General features: G+C 38.6%; 1 protein-coding gene across 7 annotated transcripts in view; it reads left to right on the top strand.

The window, feature by feature from the left end:
• FASTKD1 (FAST kinase domains 1) overlaps positions 1-23911 on the top strand; it is a 53106-nt gene that overhangs the window by 10444 nt on the left and 18751 nt on the right. For all 7 annotated transcript variants that reach the window (XM_063648268.1, XM_063648267.1, XM_063648266.1 and 4 more), the window contains 6 exons: positions 464-982; positions 3376-3444; positions 9316-9441; positions 11639-12037; positions 15172-15282; positions 17195-17326. In XM_063648268.1, the coding sequence (XP_063504338.1) occupies positions 606-982; positions 3376-3444; positions 9316-9441; positions 11639-12037; positions 15172-15282; positions 17195-17326 (1214 nt within the window). In that variant the 5' untranslated portion in view covers positions 464-605. The remainder of the gene's footprint in view (positions 1-463; positions 983-3375; positions 3445-9315; positions 9442-11638; positions 12038-15171; positions 15283-17194; positions 17327-23911) is intronic.

Below are 23911 nucleotides of genomic sequence, written 5' to 3'. Positions count from 1 at the left end.
AGGGCACAAGAAAAAGGGGCAAGAAATTATCCTGAAAGCAAATAAACCAGAGACCATACTTCTGAAAAATTAAAAAAAAAAAGTACATATATATGTATATATAAATATATATGGCTCTGAATTAATGCCTACGCTTTTTAGAAACTTTGAAGGTGATTATTTATTTTAAACAATTTTCCTCTTTTTCGAAAAGACAGCTCTGAGTTTGTGGGCTTTTTTTTTCCTTTTATGGTAAATTTGAAAACTTTATGTAAATGTCAGATTTAAAACACTTTTAAAATGGGGTGCAGAAAGAAGCCCCTTTTTCTGGACATTTATTTTTGGATCAAATTCTGCTATCTGGTTTAGACTAAGAAAAAGTCTTTAGTTAATGCAGAAAAAATGTATTACTTTAATTTGAATTTTGGACTCATTTTGATATTAATGATGTAAGCATAACCATGTTAAACCAATTCTTTTGTAGAAGCTGTACACTGGAATGGGTTTACAGTGGTTGTACTGGAAGCAAAATACATGAAGGAAAAACTGTTATTTGTATCTCTGCTTATTGCACCTGACGACTAGCTGCAGATGGTTTTGTTTACCTAAGAAAACTTGTGATATAAATGAAAAAAACACCTGTTTTCCTAGACTCATTGGTTACAAATATGCTTCGTCTAAGAGCTATTTGTCCATTCTCCTGGAGAGTGTTTCAATTTCGACCCATCAGTTGTGAACCACTAATTATTCAGATGAATAAGTGTACAGATGAGGAGCAAATATTTGATTTTATTGAAAGAAACAAAGCCATACTTTCAGAAAAGCAAGTGGGATGTGCATTTGATATGCTTTGGAAGCTTCAAAAGCAGAAGACCAGCCTGTTAAAAAATGTTGAGTATGTCAGAGACCATCCTCAATTTCTTACTCTTCATAATTTAGCTACAAATAAATTCAAATTAATGAATGACGATACCCTGGTGAATGTGTTATATGTCACACAACAGTAAGTAATTTACTTTTATATTTTATGGAATTATTATATAGTTTACGTTTTAATTTTCTAAAAATCTCTTTATTTTTATTTTATTTTTTTTTTTTGGAGGAGTCTCTGTGGCCCAGGCTGGAGTGCAGTGGCATGATCTCGGCTCACTGCAAGCTCTGCCTCCCAGGTTCAGCCATTCTCCTGCCTCAGCCTTCCGAGTCGCTGGGACTACAGGTGGCTGCCACCACGCCCAGCTAATTTTTTTGTATTTTTAGTAGAGACGGGGTTTCACCATGTTAGCCAGGATGGTCTCGATCTCCTGACCTTGTGATCCACACGCCTCGGCCTCCCAAAGTGCTGGGATTACAGGCGTGAGCCACCGCGCCAGGTCTAAAAATCTCTTCGAAATGAAAAATAATTTTTTTCGACATTAGTTTTCCTGATAATCTAATTTTTTTGTTTTGTTTGTTTTGTTTTGAGACGGAGTCTTGCTCTGTCACCAGGCTGGAGTGCAGTGGCACAGTCTTGGCTCACTGCAACCTCTGCCTCCCAGGTTCAAGCAATTCTCCTTTAACAACTGTACTACTATTGTTAACTGTGGGCATTTGAAATTGGATTATTGTGGAATTTTGTGAAAATGTGGTTGGCTGCAGGTGAGGCTATAGTAGGTAAGCAGTTAGATTTAAGATTAATGCCAGTCAGGTGTGGTGACTCACGCTTGTAATCCCAGCACTTTGGGAGGCTGAGGTGGGTGGATCACCTGAGGTCAGGAGTTCAAGACCAGCCTGGCCAACATAGTGAAACCCTGCCTCTACTAAAAATACAAAAATTAGCTGGGCATGATGGCAGGCATCTGTAATCCCAGCTACTCCGGAGGCTGAGGCAGGAGAATCTCTTGAATCCACGTGGTAGAGGTTGCAGTGAGCCGAGATCATGCCACTCTACTCCATTCTGGGCAACAGAGCGAGACGCTGTCTCCAAAAAAAAAAAAAAAAAAGTAATGCCTAATAACAATCAGCAATTAGTAAATTGTGTCTGTGATAACTTGTTTGCAATCTCGTTATTGTAATTTAATGGATGGCAGATATGTTTTCTAGGGGGTATTGGTACAATAGGTTGTTTCTCAATAATAGCCCTTAAAAGGAAAAAGAAATAAAATGATTTTGTAGATTCATTTATATTTGATAACAATGTTGTACAAATTATGTGGATGGTTGATAGGTGTTACATAAAAAAGGGCTTCCTTGTTGTCAATGGAAAAACTCAGAGATAAATGTTAAGAAATATTACATTCCAGTTTTGGAATTTGTGAAGAAAAAACGAAGAGAGCAAAGAAAAAAGGAAAAAAATAAAAAATATGTTGTTTGCAAGGAAATCCAGCCTTCAAAAGAACTGGGTTCCCTGAATGAAGGCTTCAGCAGTTGTACAAGGGGGAAAAACACAAAAAAGTTACACCTAATCTGTTTATTAGTCTCATTGATGAAAAAGAGCAGTTTTCTCACATGATGACCCAACCTTCAAGGGTTATTTAAATGGCTGTAAATATCAGCATTATGTAAGTTAGAGACATGTAAGTTGTTTTTGTAAGAGAATTAGCATTTATAGGAAAGGGGCTTAGGGCTTATATTGGGGATTGATGTTAAACTAAAAGAGGATGATTCCATGTTTTTTGGTGGTCTTTCTCAGGTTACAAAGTTTTCTCTGAGGTACTTGAAGGGGATGCTTAAAGTTTTATGAATAAGGTGATTGGTGACTATTAGCTTTTTAATTTTTTTACAAACATTTTCTTATAAAAATATTTTATTTATTTATTTATGAGGTGGAGTCTCACTCTGTCACCGAGGCTGGAGTGCAGTGGTGCAGTCTCGGCTCTCTGCAACCTCTACCTCCAGGGTTCAAGCAATTCTCCTGCCTTAGCCTCCTGAGTAGCTGGGATTAAAGGCACATGCCACCACGCCCGGCTAATTTTTGTATTTTTAGTAGAGACGGGGTTTCACCATATTGCCCAGGCTGGTCTCGAACTCCTGACCTTAAGTGATCCGCCCGCCTCAGCCTCCTGAAGTGCTGGCATTACAGGTGTGAGCCACCATGCCTGACCAAAAGTATTTAAATCAGAACAAAGACATATTATATGTACTTTTAACATAAATATATTGTTGAACATTATCATTGGTCAGTAGCATGGGTATTGAAATAAGCAGATAAAAGGGTGAGAGGGCATGGGATAAAGTATAAATGTTTATTAGGCTGTACCAAAAAATCAGAATACTGAAATAAGAGTGGACCAGAAATAAGGACTGCCTATATAAGAGGAAAATAACTTGAGTTTCACTTTTGCATTATAATTCATATTGCATATGTTTTTAATGATTTTAAAATGATTATGTATGGAGGATTCTTTCTTTTTTATTAAGGTTTGCTGGTGAGGCCCACGACCCGCTAGTTGAAGCACTAGTTACAGAAGCATGGAGAAGACTAGAAAGGCAAGTACCCTGGGTTCATTGTGAAGGTCAGGGTTATTCTTTTCAGGGCTAACAGAGTGAAATCTTGAAGGAAAAGAACAGGGAACTGATGCCTGTCAAGCTACACTGAAAAAAATGTATTTAAACTCAGTTTAGTTTTAAAGTTTTTGATTGTGTAATGTGTTTTTTTTTTTTTTTTTTGAGATGGAGTCTCACTCTGTCGCCCAGGCTGGAGTGCAGTGGCGTGGTCTCGGCTCACTGCAACCTCTGCCTCCTGAGTTCAAGCAATTCTCTGCCTCAGCCTCCTAAGTAGCTGGGATTATAGGCACCCACCACCACGCCGGGCTAATTGTTTGTATTTTTAGTAGAGATGGGGTTTCACCATCTTGGCCAGGCTGGTCTTGAACTCCTGACATTGTGATGCAGCTGCCTCAGCCTCCCAAAGTACTGGGATTATAGGCGTGAGCCACCGCTTCCAGCCATGTCTTCTCTTTTTTCTTTTCTTTTCTTTCTTTTTTTTTCTCTCTTTTTCTCTCTGTCTCCTTTTTTTTTTTTTTTTTTTTTAAGGGACAGGGTCTTGGCATGTTGCCCAGGCTGGTTTTGAACTCTTGGGCTCAAGCAATCCTTCCTCCTTGGCCTCACAAAGTGCTGGGGTTATATGCATGAGCCACCATGCCTGGCTGTGTATTCTTTAAGAGAGAAAAGAAAGTATTTCATATTTTTCCTCTTTAAGAGTGGGGAATAGTATACTTTTCCACATATGTAATTAGTTGAAATATAAATAAGATAGAGTCACAGCTATTCATGAACTAGCCTTTTTAAATCTTCTTTTCTAGAAGAATACTTCAGAAAGGAAAGATTCTTGATTAATTGGCTATCAATAAAAACCTAGAAGTGCAGGAGCCAGGAAAGGAGAAAAAAAAGAGACCCTAGTTTAGTAGAGAGGAAGGCCAATTAACACCGTTTAGGAGCATCTGTAGCTACTTGTCTGTTACTCCATTTTTATGGAGAGACAATGACCAGAGCTTATAGGTGACTCAGAAGCTTTTTAAAGAAAGTGAGTTTCAGGTCCACTGCTGTGGACAGTATTAATTCAGATATATTTCCTATATTGTACACAGCTCTATTTTTAGCATGTTGCCATACTTGATAATCATTCAGAAAAATGGGAAATCTTGTGAGTACAGAGAAATTTATTCTCTTATTATATATCAGAAGCTCTTTATTTATAAAAGGGCTGAGATAATAGCAGACTTATTTTGAGAAATCTTCATCTATTTCTGAAAACTTTGAATTTTTTAATCTAGGAATTCTGGATGATTGTAGTCTATTGTTAGTGGAATAAGGCAAATGTTAGGGAGGAAAGAAAAAAATCAGGGTGAGGAAGAGATAGGAGGATATTAAAAACTACAGAGCAACTCTCCCTCTAAATCAAATAGAAACCAGACAGGAAAGGCTTGACTAAGATGAAGAAGAAACAACAGGCTATTTATTTGTAGACAGAGAGGAGCGACCATTCTGATTTTTAAAATATTTTTAACATATTGCCTCTTAAAGCTTAAACTATAATAAATACTTATATATTGGTAAACTCTATAGGCCTTTATTACATGGGCTGGATTAAATTAAGGGACAGAACAGTTCTCCAGATTTAGAAATTCTGTATTAATCTACTAAGTTGTGATTTTAAGTTAATCTTATTAGCTAAACCCATCTGTCTTCTTTTATACTCTCTACCTATAACTTATTGAGGGTAAGCAGAGTAATCTTATTCCTTTTGCTAACAATACAAATTATCTATTTACTGGATCTTTGGGGTTAGATTTGTTGATAATAGGTCACAACATTTTATTTCTCTTCAAAGCAAGGATACATTATGTGTATTATGCAGCTTGAACAAATCACTTGTAAAATAGGTGGTCTTTTGTGTTTTACAATTACTGTATTAATTAAATTACATGTATGATTGTATTTTATAGTGAATCAAGCATTTCTTTTAAATTTTTCTTTATTTCAAAATAACTCAGAAGTACAATGATCTTGCTAAAATATCTATGAACTTATGTTTTATACATATAATTTTTTTTTTTTTTTTGAGACAGAGTCTCACTCTGTTGCCCAGGCGACAGCGTAGTGGTGTGATCTCGGCTCACTGCAAGCTCCGCCTCCTGGGTTCAAGCGATTCTCCTGCCTCAACCTCCCAAGTAGCTGGGACTACTGGCACCTGCTACCACACCTAGCTGATTTTTGTATTTTTAGTAGAGACAGGGTTTCACTATGTTGGCCAGGCTGGTCTCAAACTCCTGACCTTGTGATCTGCCCACCTCGGCCTCCCAAAGTGCTGGGATTACAGGCGTGAGCCACTGCGCCCAGCCTGTTTTATAAATATAATTTGTAATGATTTAAATGGGGTAGATTATTCTGGATTAGTACTATATGATGAATCATGGCAAGGATAATTAGCATGTATTTGAAATCCATATATATTTTTTTCTTTTGAGATAGGGTCTGGCTCTGTTACCCAGGGTGGAGTACAGTGGTACAACCAGGGCTCACTGCAGCCTCAGACTTCCAGGCTCAAGCCATCCTCCTATCTCAGCCTCCCAAGTTTCTGGGACCACAGGTGCATGCCACCACGCCCAGCTTATTTTTATGTTTTTAGGAGAGATGTTGCCAGGTTGGTCTTGAACTCCTGGGCTCAAGGAATCCTCCCACCTTGGCCTCCCAAGAAATCCAAGTTTTTTTTTTAAAAACTTTTTATTATAGAAGATTTTTAACATTTACAAAAGGAGAAAGAGTAGTACAACGAATTCCCATGTACCCATCCTCCGGATTCAACAATTGTCAACATATAGCCAGTCTTGTTTTATCTATATCCCCTCCCACTCTCAGTATACTTCAGTATATTTTAAATAATGATATCATTTCATCTTTAAATACCTCAGTATGTTTCTCTAAGGACTTTTTAAAAATATAGAACCAGCTGGGCATGGTGGCACATGCTTGTAGTTTCAGCTACTCAGAAGGCTGAGGTGGCACAGCAAAGGATACAATCAACAAAGTGAAGCGAGAGTACACAGAAGGGTAGAAAATATTGGCAAACTACCCATCTGACAAGGGATTAATAACCAGAATATATAAGGAGCTCAAACAACTCTAATTAGGAAAAAGTCTAATAATCCGATCAAAAAATGGGCAAAAGATTTGAGTAGAGATTTCTCAAAAGATGACATGCAAATGGCAAACAGGCATATGAAAAGGTGCTCAGCATCAGAAAAATGCAAATCAAAACTACAATGAGACATCATCTCACCACAGTTAAAATGGCTTATATCCAAAAGACATGCCATAACAAATGCTGGCAAGGATGTGGAGAAAAGGGAACCCTGCACACTGTTTTTGGGAATGTAAATTAGTATAAGCTCTATGGAGAACAGTTTGGAGGTTCCCCCAAAAACTAAAAATTGAGCTAGCATGTGATCCAGTAATCCCACTGCCTGGGTATATACCCAAAAGACAGGAAATCAGTATATTGCAGAGATAGCTGTACTCTTACGTTTATTGCAGCACTGTATACAATAGCTAAGATTTGAAAGCAACGTAAGTGTCCATCAACAGATGAATGGATAAAGAAAATGTGGTAGCTGGGCGCAGTGGCTCACGCCTGTAATCCCAGCACTTTGGGAGGCCAAGGCGGGTGGATCACGAGGTCGGGAGATCGAGACCATCCTGGCTAACAAGGTGAAACCCCGTCTCTACTACTAAAAATACAAAAAATTAGCTGGGTGTGGTGGCGAGCGCCTATAGTCCCAGCTACTCGGGAGGCTGAGGCAGGAGAATGGCGTGAACTCGGGAGGCGGAGCTCACAGTGAGCCGAGATCGCGCCACTGCACTCCAGCCTGGGTGACAGAGTGAGACTCTCTCTCAAAAAAAAAAAGACAAAAAAATAAAAAATAAAATAAGGCCGGGTGCGGTGGCTCACACCTGTAATCCCAACACTTTCGGAGGCCAAGGCGGGCGGATTACCTGAGGTCAGGAGTTCGAGACCAGCCTCAACATGGAGAAACCCTGTCTCTACTAAAAATACAAAATTAGCTGGGCGTGGTGGTGCGTGCCTGTAATCCCAGCTACTCGGGAGGCTGAGGCAGGAGAATTGTTTGAACCTGGGAGGCGGAGGTTGCAGTGAACCGAGATCGCGCCATTGCACTCCAGCCTGGGGCAACAAGAGTGAAATTCCGTCTCAAAAAAAAAAAAGAAAAATGTGGTATATATACACAATGGGGTAATATTCAACCATAAAAAAAATGATATCCTGTCATTTGCAACATGGGTGGAACTGGAGATTATTATGTTAAGTGAAATAAGCCAGGCACAGAAAGATAAACGTCGCATGCTCTCACTCATTTGTGGGAGCTAAAAATCAAAACAGTTGAACTAATGGATGTAGAGAGCAGAACGATGGTTACCAGAGGCTGGGAAGGGTAACAGGCGATTGTGGGGGAGGTGGGGATAGTTAATGGGTAAAAAAAAAAATAGAATGAATAAGACCTACTGTTTGACAGCACAACAGAGTGACTATAGTCAATAATAACTTAATTGTACATTTTAAAGTAACTTAGAATGTAATTGGATTGTTTGTAACTCAAAGGATAAATGCCTGAGGGAATGGATACTCCATTTTTCATGATGTGTTTATTTTTCGTTGCATGCTTGTATCAAAATATCTCATGTACCCCATAAATATATGTACCTACTATGTACCCATAAAAAAATTTTTTTTAATTTTAATAAAAACGCTGAGGTTGGAGGATCACTTGAGCCTAGATGTTCAAGTCCAGCCTGGGCAACATAGTGAGACACTGTGTCTTAAAAACATAATAAAATTGATAAAGTTAAATTTAAATTTTCGGTATTACCTAGTACCTTGTCTGTGTTCAAATTTTCTTGATTGTCTCATAAAGGTCTTTTTGTAGGCAGTTTGTTTAAATCAGTTTCTGAGTAAGGTTCACAATTACTGTGTCTCTTAAATTTTTTTGTTTCTTTTTAAGTAAACTTTACAGAAAAATAATGTATAAAAATTATACTAGTCATAAGCATACAGCATGATGAATTTTAATATACTGATCACTTTTATGTAACAGCACCAAGATCAGGAAACAACATCATTAGTTCTTTTCATGTTCTCTTCTAGTCCTCTCACCCAAAAAGGATCTTGACCTCTAACACCATAAATTGTTTCTATAGAAATGGAATCCTGTAGTATGTACCCTTATAGTTTAGTTTGCTCAGTATGTTTTAAGGATTTATCCATTATGTTGCATGATTCCATAATTTTATTCTATTGTATATGTGCAGTTTATCCATTGTACTCTTGATGGACATTCAGGTTTTTTGCAGGGTTTTGTTGTTACATATGTGTTGCTGTTACATATGTGTTGCTGTGAACTTTCTTATGCTTGTTTTTTAGTGAATTCAAAGTCATAAAATCTATAACAGTTCCTTTTTCCTTTCTTTTGTCTTGCCATTTTCTTGTGGAAGAAATTGGATCATTTCTCCTATTAAAAAAATTCTGGAGTTCTTCATAGCACTGTTGTAGTAGCAGCCATTATATTTGTTAATATGCAACCTTGAGTCAAAATTGTTCTGTCATCTAAAAAAATTAAGTAAATCATTCAAATAATTTTTAGTGATTTTCCCCCTTTCAAAACCTTTCTACAGTATCTGACTTTTTAACTGTTGCCATTTGTTACTTTTATAATAATAATCAACATTTTAGAAAAAATAATTTTATGTAATTTACTATTTTGATTGCTTTTAATTTTATAACTATGTATTATGTGTTTTAAGTGAAAGTAAATACTAATGTTCTCCTTTGTATATTTTCTTTAATAGGTTTGATATTAAACTGCTCTCAGAATTTTCCTCTTGCCTAGCAGATCAGCGTTTGTATTTTAGTCCATTAATGGGAAAAATAGCTGATATTGTTCATAGGAACTTGGAAACCACACAGGACTTAAGGTAAATTTATTTAGGGAATCTTGTGTTGTGGTGGAAAGATCCTGGGCTTTGGATGTGGATGCAGTCAGATTTGCTACTCTTAGTTTATGTGACTTAAGGGTAATTTACTTAAGCTCTTGGAAGTTCGTTATCCTCATCTGCAAAAGAGGGATAGTAATAGCTACTTTGCAATGTTGCTGTGGGCATTAGACATAAGGTACATAAAGTGTAATACAGTATTGTTGAGGTCTGTGGAGGATCTGAGATTTTACCTATTTGCAAGCTAAGTTTGTCTGCCACATTTTCCTATGTGCCGTAGGAAGGCCTGAGACTCCGAGGTCAGAGACAGAGGACTTTGTTTTTTATAGCAATAGCAGTAGCAGAGTACCAGCATTTTCTTGTGTTGATTCCCTGAGCTCTCGTTCCCATAATGAGTTGTGTTCCAGGAAAGGAGCTCTGAGCTTAGGAAACCTGGATCTTTTATAATAAAGCATGCCTACTCTGCTCCAACAGGAGACATTATCTCTATTCTCCTAGGCTGTTTGCTATGCAAACATCCTTGAAAAGATCTGAACAAAGGCAGTCAGAAACCCACTGAAAATGGTCTCTGAATAAGTATCTAGAACATAGAAGTTTCCCAGTAATGGATAGTAGATATTATTATTATATCATGAAGTAAACCCAAGAAGTATTTAAATTAAGTATGAATTCACTGGCCAGGCATGGTGGCTCACACCTGTAATCCCAGCACTTTGGGAGGCTGAAGTGGATGGATCACTTGCTGTCAGGAGTTCGAGACCAGCCTGGCCAACATGGCGAAAACCCCATCTCTACAAAAAATACAAAAATTAGCTGGGCATGGTGGCGGGCGCCTGTAATCTCAGCTACTCAGGAGGCTGAGGCACAAGAATTACTTGAACCTGGGAGGTGGAGATTGCAGTGAGCTGAGGTTGTGCCACTGCACTCCAGCCTGGGCAACAGAGCAAGACTCTGTCTCAAAACAACAACAACAAAAAAAACAAAAACAAAAAAAACCAGCAACAAAACTCAAAACAACAACAACAACAAAATCCAAAAAAAACCCAGCAACAAGGAATAAATAATTAATTTATAATAAATTAACAAATAATTAATTTATAATAAATTAACAAATAATTAATTTATAATAAATTAACAAATAATTTATAATAAATTAACAAATAATTTATAATAAAGTAACAAGTAATTTATAATAAAGTAACAAGTAATTTATAATAAAGTAATTTATAATAAAGTAACAAGTAATTTATAATAAATTAACAAGTAATTAATTTATAATAAATTAATAAACAAATTCACAAATTTTACATACAATGATGTCTTTTTTATTCTTTCCATCTGGGAATACTTTCTTTTCAGTTTCATAAAGGAGAGTTAATAATTACATTTGCTGAATGTCAAGGAACTATTAATTTGAAAGTAACATTTGAGGAGTTTCTCTGGTTTTCATACCAGTGGTTTGAGGGTTTGTTTTGTTTTTAACATAAGATTACTTACTGTCAATGCTAACCTTCATAATCCAGTACTATGATTGTCTTTGGTGTTTCAGATACGACTTTTTCTCTCATATTTACAAAGTGATTAGCACTTTGGTAAAATTAAATTATAGTAGTTTCCTGCTTTTCTTGCCCCACTCCACCCTACTTTCCTGCCTTTTTTTTTTTTTTTCTTTTGAGATGGAGTCTCCCTCTGTTTCCCTGTCTGGAGTGCAATGACGCAACCTCTGCCTCCTGGGTTCAAGCGATTTTCCTGCCTCAGCCTCCCAAGTAGCTGGGATTACAGGCGCTCACCACCACGTCCAGCTAATTTTTATATTTTTAGTGGAGATGGGGTTTCACCGTGTTGCCAGGCTGGTCTCGAACTCCTGACCACAAGTGATCTGCCCAACTCGGCCTCCCAAAGTTCTGGGATTACAGGCATGAGCCACCATGCCCAGGCCCCTGCCTTTTTTTAAAAAAAATACACTTATGTGGCTGGGTGCAGTGGCTCATACCTGTAATCCCAGCACTTTGGAAGGCTGAGGTGGGAGGATTGCTTAAGCCCAGGAGTTTGAGACCAGCCCTGGCAATATAGCAAGACCCTGTTTCTACAAAAATGAATAAATAAATAAATAAAAATAAAAAAAGAATTGATCATTCTTAATTGATGTAAAAATCTTTGCATCTTTTTTCTTTTTCAGTTCCTTGTCTGTTTTGATGGTCAACATATCTTCTTTAATATCACGACATTTTCAACAACAACTGGTGAACAAAACAGAACTTCTTTTTGACACCATAGATTCTTCTGAGGTCAACGTTGCAAAAAGCATAGCAAAGTTTCTTCGAAATGTTAGATATCGTTATCAACCACTATTAGAAAGATGTAATAACGTATTTTTAAGTAATGTGGACCACCTTGATTTGGATTCCATCAGTAAAATACTTAGTGTATACAAATTTCTACAATTTAATAGTTTTGAATTTATTATAATGGCTAAAAAGAAGCTAACTGAAATGATTCCTCTGTGTAATCATCCTGCTAGCTTTGTAAAATTGTTTGTAGCATTGGGACCCATTGCAGGACCTGAAGAAAAGAAACAGTAAGTTCAGTTTAAAATGCATTACTTTTTTTGTTGTGAATACGTGGAGCCTTCAAGCTTAGGTCTCCTTGCAGCTCTGGAAGGTACAAATATCACCCCATTAGGTTGTGGAAGGGAAAATAATCTCTTATGCTCTGCTCCTTGATTCTTTTTCTGATTATTCTAATTTACATCTCAAACTCTTAGTCTGTTGCTGTGTTCTGAAAGGTAAACCTCTGATACTGGGCCAACAAGAAAAAAAATGAGGGGAAACGCCATGTGTTTTTATTCTCCCTTTCTGTGCTACGTGACTGGATTTACACACATAAGACTGCCCCACCCAGTGTAAGTCTGTGGAATATTTAGAATTATAGTAGTCATAGCAGAGGGCCATTTTATGCTTTGCTGTCTTCATCACAATAATCATCAAAGCGTTTATTATGCACTCGGCATATGTTCCCATGTCAGGTTTGAGCAAATATTATGTGGTGCCTCTCATTTAGGAATTTCCAGTTTTGCTAGATATTGATGTAGGTAGTAATATTTGAAATATAATGATGAACAAAAATTAACTTACAAGTATGGTTAATAGTTAAGATTCTCTCTTCCTAGGTCATGTGACTGGATTTATACTAGACATAAACTTCCCCCACCCAGCATAATTGTATGAAATATTTAGAATTACAAGCTGGGCACGGTGTTGCTCGCCTTTAATCGCATCAGAATTTCCAGTTTTGCTAGATATTGATGTAGATAGTAATATTTGAAATATAATGATGAGCAAATCTTAAATTAACATACAAATATGGTTAATAGATAAGAGTCTCTCTTCCTAGGCCAGTGACTGGATTTATACTAGACATAAACTTCCCCCACCCAGCATAATTGTATGAAATATTTAGAATTACAAGCTGGGCACGGCATTGCACGCCTTTAATCCTATCACTTTGGGAGGCTGAGGCAGGTGGATCCCTGGATCCCAGGAATTTGAGACCAGCCTAGGCAAGATGGTGAAACTTTGTCTGTACAAAAAATACAAAATTAGCCGGATGTGGTGGTGCCCACCTAGAGTCCCAGCTACTCATGAGGATCACCTGAGCCCAAGGAGGTTGAGCCTGCAGTGAACTGACATCGCACCATTGAATTCCAGCCTGGGCACAGAATGAAACCTTGTCTCAAAAGAAAAAATAAAAAAAATAAGAATTTTATATAATAGTCCTAACACATAAGTATGATTAGTAGATTCACTTAAGCAGGAGTTCCAAGACTTGCACAATAGAGGAATCTGTATCATTACTCTGTTAGGGAAAACTTTACAGAGAAAGTTTTATTTTTTAAGAGTACTTTGTGGCTGGGCGCGGTGGATCATGCCTGTAATCCCAGCACTTTGGGAGGCCAAGGCAGGTGGAACACCTGAGGTCGGGAGTTCAAGACCACCCAGACCAACATGGAGGAACCCCGTCTCTACTAAAAATACAAGATAAGTTGGGCATGATGGCAGTGCCTGTAGTCCCAGCTACTTGGGAGGCTGAGGCAGGAGAATCGCTTGAACCCGGGAGGCGCAGGTTGCAGTAAGCCAAGATCGCGCCATTACACTCCAGCCTGGGCAACAAGAGCGAAACTCTGACTCAAAAAAAAAAAAAAAAAGTACTTTGAATTATATGAAAAAATTTAAGAGCACATCTTAAGACTATATCAAGATGGAGACAAGGTGATTATTAAAAAAACTATTGGGGCCCAGCACGGTGGTTCACACCTGTAATCCCAGCACTTTGGGAGGCCAATGCTGGCAGATCACTTGAGGTCAGGAGTTTGAGACCAGCCTGGCCAACATGGTGAAACCCCAACTCTACTAAAAATACAAAAAAAAAAGGGCCAGGTGTGGTGGCTCATGCCTGCTATTCCAGCACCTTGGGAGGCTAAGGCAGTTGGATCACTTGAGGTCAGGAGTTCGAGACCAGCCTGGCCAACATGGTGAAACCCCGTTTCTAGTAAAAATACAAAAAATTAGCCGGGCGTGGCGGTGGGCACCTGTAATCTCAGCTGCTTGGGAGGCTGAGGCAGGAGAATCGCTTGAACCTAGGAGGTGGAGGTTGTAGTGAGCTGAGATCATACCCCTGCACTCCAGCCTGGGCAACAGAGTGAGACTCCATCTCAAAACAGACGAAGAAACACACACACGAACAAACTTTATTGGAACCGTTTTTTGTCACCAAGTACTGTTAAAATCTCAGTGCTAAAGCAGTAAAAAAGTTGGGTTTAACTGAGTCTGTCTTCAAGGAATTTATATTGCAATTGAGAGGATAGATATAATTGAAATATGTAAATACAGTAACAACATAGTTTTTGAAGAAACAGTAAAATTAGTGGTATGGATAGTGCTGTGAGCAGACAGAAGTGAGAGAAAAATATAGACTGAAGTGGTTGGGAAAAGTTTGTGGAGAAACTGGTTTTGAAACCTTTGAAAAGGTTGGTGGAAAGGATGGCATGGAGTTATCCAGTGTGAATAGACAATTAGTTTATCCTATCCTCAGATGTCACGTTTCGAGCTTGCTTTCTAAATGATTCTAAAAAACACACGTATCATGGTACTTAACATTACTGCACTACTTTGGATAGTTCAAATGACAACTAATCATAGTCAAAATGGACCAGCTTTGTTAATTTTCAGTTTATACTGTTACATCAAGTGCTTAGTGTATGAGATTTCTGATAATATCCAGGTTTATTGACTCCTAGATGTTCCTATTCAGTTTTAAAACATTTGGGAAATTGTCAGAATATCAGTTGTTCATTTCTTAGCTCTCTAGTATTGAATAATTTCACTGAATCATAGTATTTTATAACCATTATAACCTTGTATTATTTGAAAATCTTAAAAGATCTTTTACTTGTATTTTTCAAACAGTTTAAGATTGGATTATACTGAGGCCTGAATTTCATTGAAGAAGACAATATATTTTTCTTTATTCAGTAATATTTTATATTCGAGTAATGTGGGGAGAACACTAGAATTGTATATTGGATTCAGTTTTTGTTTATATTTTTTTTCCTATTTGTTACCCAAGAACTGTTATTTTAAAAAAAATTGCAAGCTAATTTTCAGTTTTTCAACCAAAAAGTTTTTTTTTTTTTTTTTTTTTTTTTGCTTCTAGACTGAAATCAGCTATGTTATTGATGCCAGAGGACCTAACTGGCGAGCAAGCCCTGGCAGTCTTGGGAGCAATGGGAGATATGGAAAGCAGAAATGCACGTCTGATTAAAAGGTATCTTTTCTGAAATTTATGACGTTAAGTTTGTTGTCATTCACAAGCACCTATTTTTTTCTGAGGAAAAATGGTTTTCTTCTTTAATCTACCAGTTGTTTTGAAGAAATAAGGAATTAATGCTTAAGGCACTGTTTATGTTCTACTTTGTTTTTCTTCTCTTTTTTTTTTCTGAGACAGTCTCACTCTGTTGCCCAGGCTGGAGTGCAGTGGCACTATCTCTGCTTACTGCAACCTCTGCCTCCCTGGTTCAAGCGATTCTCCTGCCTCAGCCTCCTGAGTAGCTGGGACTACAGGTGCCCACCACCGTGCCCCAGCTAATTTTTTTTATTTTTATTTATTTATTTTTTTTTGAGACAGAGTCTTGCTCTGTTGCCCAGGCTTGAGTGCAGTGGTGCCATCTCGGCTCACTGCAACCTCTGCCCCAGACGGGTTCAAGCGATTCTCCTGTCTCAGCCTCCTGAGTAGCCTGGATTATAGGCGTCTGCCACCACGCCTGGCTAATTTTTGTATTTTTAGTAGAAGCGGGGTTTCACTGTGTTGGCCAGGCTGGTCTGGAGCTCCTGACCTCAAGTGATCCACCCACCTCGACCTCCCAGAGTGCTGGGATTACAGGCGTGAGCCACTGCACCCAGCCCTCCAGGCTGGTCTTGAACTCCTGACCTCAAGTGATCCGCTCACTTCGGCATCCCAAAGTGTTGAGCCACTGTGCCTGGCGGGTTTTTTTTTTTTTTGGAGACAGGGTATGGCTCTGTTGCTGAGGCTAGAGTGCAGTGGTGCCATCACAACTCATTGCACCCTCCACCTCCCAGGCTCAATTGATCCTCCCATCTCAGCCTCCTGAGTACCTGGGACTACAGGCACGTGTCGCCATGCCCACTAATTTTTGTATTTTTTGTAGAGATGGTGTTTTGCCATGTTACCCAGGCTGGTCTCCAACTCCTGGGCTCAAGGAATCCATCCGCCTCAGCCTCCCAAAGTGCTGGTTTGTTTTTCAAAGTAGAAATGACAATTGTTTATAGCTTTTTAAATTTTATTTGTGCTATTACACTCAAGCAGAGCATCATAACCTTGTAAAATAGAGAGCATAAAGACCCTCCTTTTATTTTTCTCTTTTCTTTTTGTTTTCTTACTTTTCTTTCTTAGTTTTAAAATTTTTTGTAGAGATAGGGTCTATTTTGCCCAGTCTGATCTCGAACTCCTGGGATCGAGCAATTCTCCCAAAATTACCACCAAGGCCGTAATTTTCAAAAGGAAAGTTTCTGCAGCACAGTCAGTGTCTATATGAACTTGAATTGTCTCACACCACAATGTTACCTTGAAGTCATACTGCCATTTGTTGGCTTTTTGGTAACTTGAGATTTCAGAAGAAAAAATATATACTTATATTTTTACATATGCTTAATTGTATATGCCTAATTTTTCATGACCTATTATATGTTCCTTTATTTTAATATTTCTTTGTCCCATTTTTTTCCAACTTATAGCCTCTTAGCATTTCCCTTTGCTTTTAAGCATCTTCATTTGAGGGCCAGTGGATTTAAGGAGGAAAATTAAATTAGTTTTGCTAATTATTGGTAACTCTTGGTAAAGATTTTGTTATGGGGAGGATGTGGAAGTTGATGCTGTGTGAGATTTGTTTAATTGAGGAAGAAAAACTATGCTTTTCTCTTCTTGTACTATTGATAATTGAATATTATTTCATTCACACTTAATTGATCGCTTTTACTTCATTCTGTTTTGGTTGTTTACATTTCTAGAGCCATCTTGAGACATTTCTTCAAGAATAGAAAATCTCATCTCATTCATTGCCGTTTCTCCAGCACAGAACAGAGTGTCTGGCGTGAAAGCACCACAGTAAATATGTAATAAATGAATGAACTGGTTATAATATATGCTCTATCCTTTTTAGAGTTACTTCAGTTCTGCATAAACATTTGGATAGCTATAAACCATTAGAGTTGTTGAAGATAACTCAAGAATTGACTTTTCTGCATTTCCAAAGGAAGGAGTTTTTTGCGAAACTTAGAGAATTACTGCTTAGGTAAGATTAAAATAGAAATTTTGTTTAGTGTTTCATTTTCTAGCCACAATATTTGTTTTGTTTAACTATGTACAGTGGTGCTAGAAGTTATGGAGGCAAAATTGTGAAGCTTATTAGTAAAAATGTTAAGACACTTTATCTCCCTCCGTGGCCATTCTGCCCCTGCCCATGCTGGGTATATTTTGAAATGGAAATGAGGCCAGCAGGGTGATGAGTTCCCTAGGGGAGGAATGGCAATAAACTGATGAATAGCAAAGCCATTCTCCTTTCCTGCAAAATGGAGTCACCATGAAAAGATTGGGACTGCTGACGAAAGTTAAACTCCATTTGGGAGCATTCATATTTAGGGCCTTTCAGTCTTGCATTCATGCCTATTTTAAGGCTTATTAAATTTTTGAGAATAAGATATAATGGTGATGTTGGTGAAAAAGTGTTTTATTTTGTTTTCCTTTTTTTTTTTTTTGAGATGGAGTCTCGCTTTGTTGCCCAGGCTGGAGTGCAGTGGAGCGATCTTGGCTCACTGCAACCTCTGCCTCCCCAGTTCAAGCAATTCTCCTGCCTCAGCCTCCCGAGTGGCTGGGAATACAGGCGCACGCCACCACACCTGGCTAATTTTTGTAATTTTAGTAGAGACGGGATTTCACTGTATTGGTCAGGCTGGTTTCGAACTCCTGACCTCAGGTGATCCACCTGCCTCAGCCTCCCAAAGTCTTGGGATTATAGGTATGAGCCACCGTGCCCAGCGAAAAAGTGTTTTCATGTAGAATTTTCCCTTTATAATTTAAAATCACCTTATTTTCTACAGATGTAACTTTTTTTTTTGTTAGAGACAGGGTCTCACTCTGTCCCCTGGGCTGGAGTGCAGTGGTGCAATCATAGCTCGCTGCAGCCAATCATAACTTGCTGTAGCCTCGAAGTCCTGGGCTGAGGTGATCCTCCCACCTCAGCCTCCCAAGTAGTAGTGCTACCAAACTTGGCTAATTTTTTTTGGTTTGTTTTTTGTAGAGATGGGGGTCTCACTTTGTTGCCCAAGCTGGAGTGCAGTGGCATGATCGTAGCTTACCACATCTTCAAACTCATGGGCTCAAGCAATCCTACCACCTCAGCCTCCTGAGTAGATGGTTTTACGGGCTTGAACCAGCATGCCCATCTAGTATGATTTCTTACCGTTATTTATTTATTTTTTTTTGAGATGGAGTCTCGCTCTGTCGCCCAGGCTGGAGCGCAGTGGCGCGATCTCGGCTCACTGCAAGCTCTGCCACCCGGGTTCACGCCATTCTCCTGCCTCAGCCTCCTGAGCAGCTGGGACTACAGGTGCCTGCTGCCACACCTGGGTAATTTTTTGTATTTTTTTTTTTTAGTAGAGATGGGGTTTCACCGTGTTAGCCAGATGGTCTCGATATTCTGAGCTCGTGGTCCGCCCGCCTTGGCCTCCCAAAGTGCTGGGATTACAGGCGTGAGCCACTGCGCCCGGCCTGATTTCTTACTGTGATTTCTGAAAGACCAAGCATATAGTTGAAAATGATTTTTATTATAATAAAGTGATATGCCATTATGGTTAAAAAGGTTTTGAACTGAGTAATATGAAATAACATGTTATCAGATGAGAATTTAGCATATTAGGATGTTATAAGAAAGTTTATCTTTTTCTTGAAAAATAACTTTCTTAAGATGGTAAGATGATAAAATGCTTATTGTTTCTTCACCCTTTCCATATTTAGTCTAGAATTTCCATAGACTACCTCTCAATTATGAATTTTATGTTCTAAATTAGAAATTATACACTAGCCCAGGCATGATTTATGTCTGCACAGTGGGTTTGTTTTTTTTTTTTTTGCATGCTTTAAAAAAATTTTCTATATTTTATTTTTATATTTTTATTTATTTTTATTTTTGTATTTGTTGTTTTTTGAGATGCAGTCTCGCCCTGTCACCCAGGCTGCAGTATAGTGGCATGATCTTGGCTCACTGCAACCCCCGCCTCCCAGGTTCAAGCGATTTTCCTGTCAGCCTCCCAAGTAGCTGAGATTACAGGCATGAGGCACCATGCCCGGCTAATTTTTGTATTTTTAGTAGAGACTAGGTTTCACCATGTTGGCCAGGCTTATCTTGAACTCCTGACCTCAAGTGATCCGCCTGCCTCGGCCTCCCAAAGTGCTGGGATTACAAGCATGAGCCACTGCACCTGGCCTATGTTTTATGTTTTTAAGAAATATTTCAGTAGCTTTTGGGGTATAAGTGGTTTTTTGTTACATGGATGAATTGTATAGTGGTGAATTCTGAGATGTTAAGGGCACCCATCACCTGAGTAATGTACTTAGTACCTAATGTGTTGTTTTTTTTGTCCCTAGCTTGCCTACCAACCTCTTTTCTGAGTCTCTAACATCCATTATATCACTCTGTATGCCTTTGCATACTCATAGCTTAGCTCCCACTTGTAAGTGAAAGTATACAATTTTTTATTTTCCCCTCCTGTGTTACTTCACTTAGAATAATGGCCTTCAGCTCCACCCAAGTTGCTGAAAAGACATTATTTTGTTCCTTTTAATGGCTGATTAAAGGTGTATTAAATATACACCATGATATCCATGGTGTATATTTACCACATTTTCTTTATGCACTTATTAGTCAGTGGGCATTTAGGTTGGTTAACATCTTTGCAATTGTCAATTGTGCTGCTGTAAACATACATTGCACAGTGTTTTTTAAAAAAATTAAATTATTCAGTACTGATGAATACTTCTCGGTATGTTAACAGAAAAATAAGAGCAGGAGTGGGAGCATCAAAGAAGATTTCATTTTCCTGTAATGTTTTGTTGCTTTTATGAAAAGACTTGAAGCACATACGATAATGTTAAAGCTTATTAAGTTCTGAGTAAGGAGAGCCTTTATGTATCTCTTTAGTTTAAAATTATATCAAAAGTGTTTGAGTTACTAACATTTGAAAGTTTGGTGTTGTTATATAAAAATCATAGGTACTTCATATTTCAGAATTACCTTCTTCCACTTCAGTGCAGATAATCTCAAGTAGATATTAGAAGGAATGTAGTCTATTTGAACTAATAATTTACATAAATTCTTATGTAAATAGGTCCTGAAACAGCTCAAAGAACCCAGAGTTTTCATGTACTGGAATAATGTCTGTTGTTGTTTTTTAACTTATTGAAATATAATCTACATAAAATATACATATGCCTTCCTCATTACCCTGTCCTCACCTCCAAGATTAACTGTCTCTATTTGTAACTGCATGGATTGGTTTTGCCTTTATACTTTACATAAATGGAATCATTAGTATGATTTCCTTTATTTTTTGAAACAGAGTCTCATTCGTTTTCCCAGGCTGGAGTACAGTGGTGTGATCTTGGTTCACTGCAACCTCAAGTGACCCTCCTGCCTCAGCCTCCTGAGTAGCTGGGACTACAGGCACGTGCTACCACACCCAGCTACTTTTTGTATTTTTAGTAGAGATGGGGTTTTGCCATGTTGCCCAGGCTGGTCCCAAACTCCTGTGCTCAAGTAATCTGCCTGCCTTGGCCTCCCGAAGTGCTGGGGTTACAGGCATGAGCCACTGCGCCTGGTCAGTGTGATTTCTTTTGTGTCAGGCTTCTTTTGCTCAATACTAAGTTTATGAGATTTGTTTATGCTTTTGTCGTATAGTATTCTCTTGTAAGAATATAACAAAATTTATTTATTTATTCTATTGTTGATGGATATTTGATTTATTTCCAGTTTTTGGTTATTATCAGCAGTACTGTTTATGAACAAATTCATGTATATTTTTTAGTGAACATACATATTCATTTCTGTGTGCCAGCGAGGGTATGCATGTCCTCATCTTCAGTAGATGCTGCTGAACATTTTCTAAAGTGGTTATACCAGTCCCTACTCCCACTAACAGAATGTACACATTACTATTGTTCCATATCCTTGCCAACACTTGATTTTTTTTTACTTTTTTTCCCCTATAACCCAGGACAGTGCTCATGCTTTTTAATTTGAGCTGTTCTGGTGGGTATGTTGTAGTATTATAAATAAACATACACAAATATCTAAGCTTTGACAATTGAGGAGGTATCACAAGGAAAAACACCAAGTGGAGGTTGGAGAAATTGTATCTGTTGGGGGTTTATTTGTAGAAAAGTATCTCAACATTGGTAGCTCCACAATGATGCAGCTTTTTGAAGGTTTTCATTTCTTAATATAAAATAGTGTATTAATTTTTTGTGGTTATAAGAATAAAATATGCAGTACGAAGTGCCTGCTTGTGTCAGGCACTGGGCCAAATATATAAAAATCATTTTGAAAATTTTGGAAAACGGAAAAAAGTATATTTGAGAGGCTGAGGCAGGAGGATCATTTGAGGCCAGGAATTCAAGACCAGTGTGTTCAACATAGCAAGCCCCCATCTCTACAAAAAACTAAAGAATTAGCAGGGTGTAGTAGTTAATGCCTGTAGTCCTAGCTACTCAGGAGGCTGAGGCGGGAGGATCACTTGAGCCCAGGACCTCAAGCTTACAGTGAACTATGATCATGCCACAGCACTCCAGCCTGGGCTATAGAGTGAGATCCTGTCTCTAAAAAAGAAAAGAAAAGAAAAAAATATAAAGAAGAAAATGAAAATTATTCATAAACTCATTCATCCACTGTCAACAATATAGTTTATTTCCTTGTTGTATACTACATATATGTATTTTTTTTCCTAGTTGACCATACAATTTCGTTTGTTTTTGCCCATTTTGCCTTGTAAGCATCTACATCATTAAGAACTTTTTGTAAATCTTTTATAATGGCTGGTTAATACCCATCATATGACTGTACCATAATTCACTTATTACTATTCCCCCTCATTATTTAGATTGTTTCACATTTTAGCCATGTAAAAAATATGATAAGGCATGGTGGTGTGCACCTGTATCCCAGGTGTAGGCCCAGCTATGTTTGGGAAGCCAAGGCAGGAGGATCACTTGAGCCTAGGAGTTGGAGATCAGCCTGGGAAACATCGTAAGTCTCCCTCTTAAAAGAAAAAAAAGATGAATAACAACACACATCTTTTACCTGGATTTTATATTAGTTTATTAGGTTAGTTTCCCAGACAGGGATTGACCATGTCAAATGATAAAATTCTTTTAAAGTTTTCAAAGCCATACTGCTAAATTACTTTCCAGGAAGTTACACCAACTTTTTAAGTTTACTAATGGTGAATGAGAATGCCTGTATCAGTACACCCTTGCTAACACTGAGTATTAATATTACGATTATTTTAGTATGCTAATTTAAATATTTTAAATGGCTGGGCATAGTGGCTCATGCTTGTAATCCCAGGACTTTGGGAGACTGAGCTGGGAGGATTGTTTGAGCCCAGGAGTTCAAGACCAGCCTGGGCAATAAAGCAAGACCCTGTCTCAACAACAAAAAACAAAAAATTAGCTGGGTGTGGTAGCATGTACCTATATCCCCAGTGTGTAGGGAGGCTGAGGTAGGAGGAGTACTTGAGCCTAGGAGGTCAAGGCTGCAATGAGCTATATTGCGCCACTGCCCTCTAGCCTGGGCAATAGAGTGAGACCCTGTCTCCAGAAAAAAATTAATTAAAAAAATATTTTAAAAGTAACTCAATGTATTTATTTATTTATTTTTATTTTTTATTTTTTTTTGAGATGGAGTTTCGCTCTTGTTGCCCAGGCTGGAGTGCAGTGGCACAATCTCGGCTCACCGCAGCCTCCACCTCCCAGGTTCAAGCGATTTTCCTGCCTCAGCCGCCCAAGTAGCTGGGATTACAGCGCATTACATGCGCGACCCCACCCGGCTAACTTTTTTGTATTCTTAGTAGAGACGGGGTTTCTCCATGTTGGTTAGGTTGGTGTTGAACTCCCGACCTCGGGTAATCCGCCCACCTCGGCCTCCCAAAGGGCTGGGATTACAGGCGTGAGCCACCACGCCTAGCTATTTATTTAATTTTTTGAGATGGAGTCTCGCTCTGTCGGCCAGGCTGGAGTGCAGTGGCGCAATCTCGGCTCACTGCAAGCTCCGCCTCCTGGGTTCACGCCATTCTCCTGTCTCAGCCTCCTGAGTAGCTGGGACTACAGGCGCACGCCACCACGCCCGGCTAATTTTTTTTTGTATTTTTAGTAGAGATGGTGTTTCACCATGTTAGTTTAGCCGGGATGGTCTCGATCTCCTAATCTCGTGATCTGCCCGCCTTGGCCTCCCAAAGTGCTGGGATTACAGGCGTGAGCTACCACGCCCGGACTCAATTTGTTTTAATTTAGATTGTATTATTCCTTCCACTACTTCTATACCTAAAGTTTTTTTTTTTTTTTGAGGCGGAGTCTTGCGCTGTCACCCAGGCTGGAGTGCAGTGGCGTGATCTCGGCTCACTGCAACCTCCGCCTCCCGGGTTCAAGCGATTCTCATGCCTTAGCCTCCCCAGTAGCTAGGATTACAGGCATGTGCCACCACGCCCGGCTAATTTTTTCTATTTTCAGTAGAGATGGGGTTTCATTATTGTTGGCCAGGCTGGTCTTGAACTTCTGAGCTCAAGCTATCCCCTGCCTTGGCCTCTCAAAATGCTAGAATTAAAGGTGT

The sequence above is a fragment of the Pongo pygmaeus genome, chromosome 11, assembly GCF_028885625.2.
Source record: "Pongo pygmaeus isolate AG05252 chromosome 11, NHGRI_mPonPyg2-v2.0_pri, whole genome shotgun sequence".
In the NCBI taxonomy this organism is placed as follows: domain Eukaryota; kingdom Metazoa; phylum Chordata; class Mammalia; order Primates; family Hominidae; genus Pongo; species Pongo pygmaeus.
The sequence above is the reverse complement of the archived record's forward strand: the minus strand, read 5'-3'. Positions and strand labels throughout refer to the sequence as shown.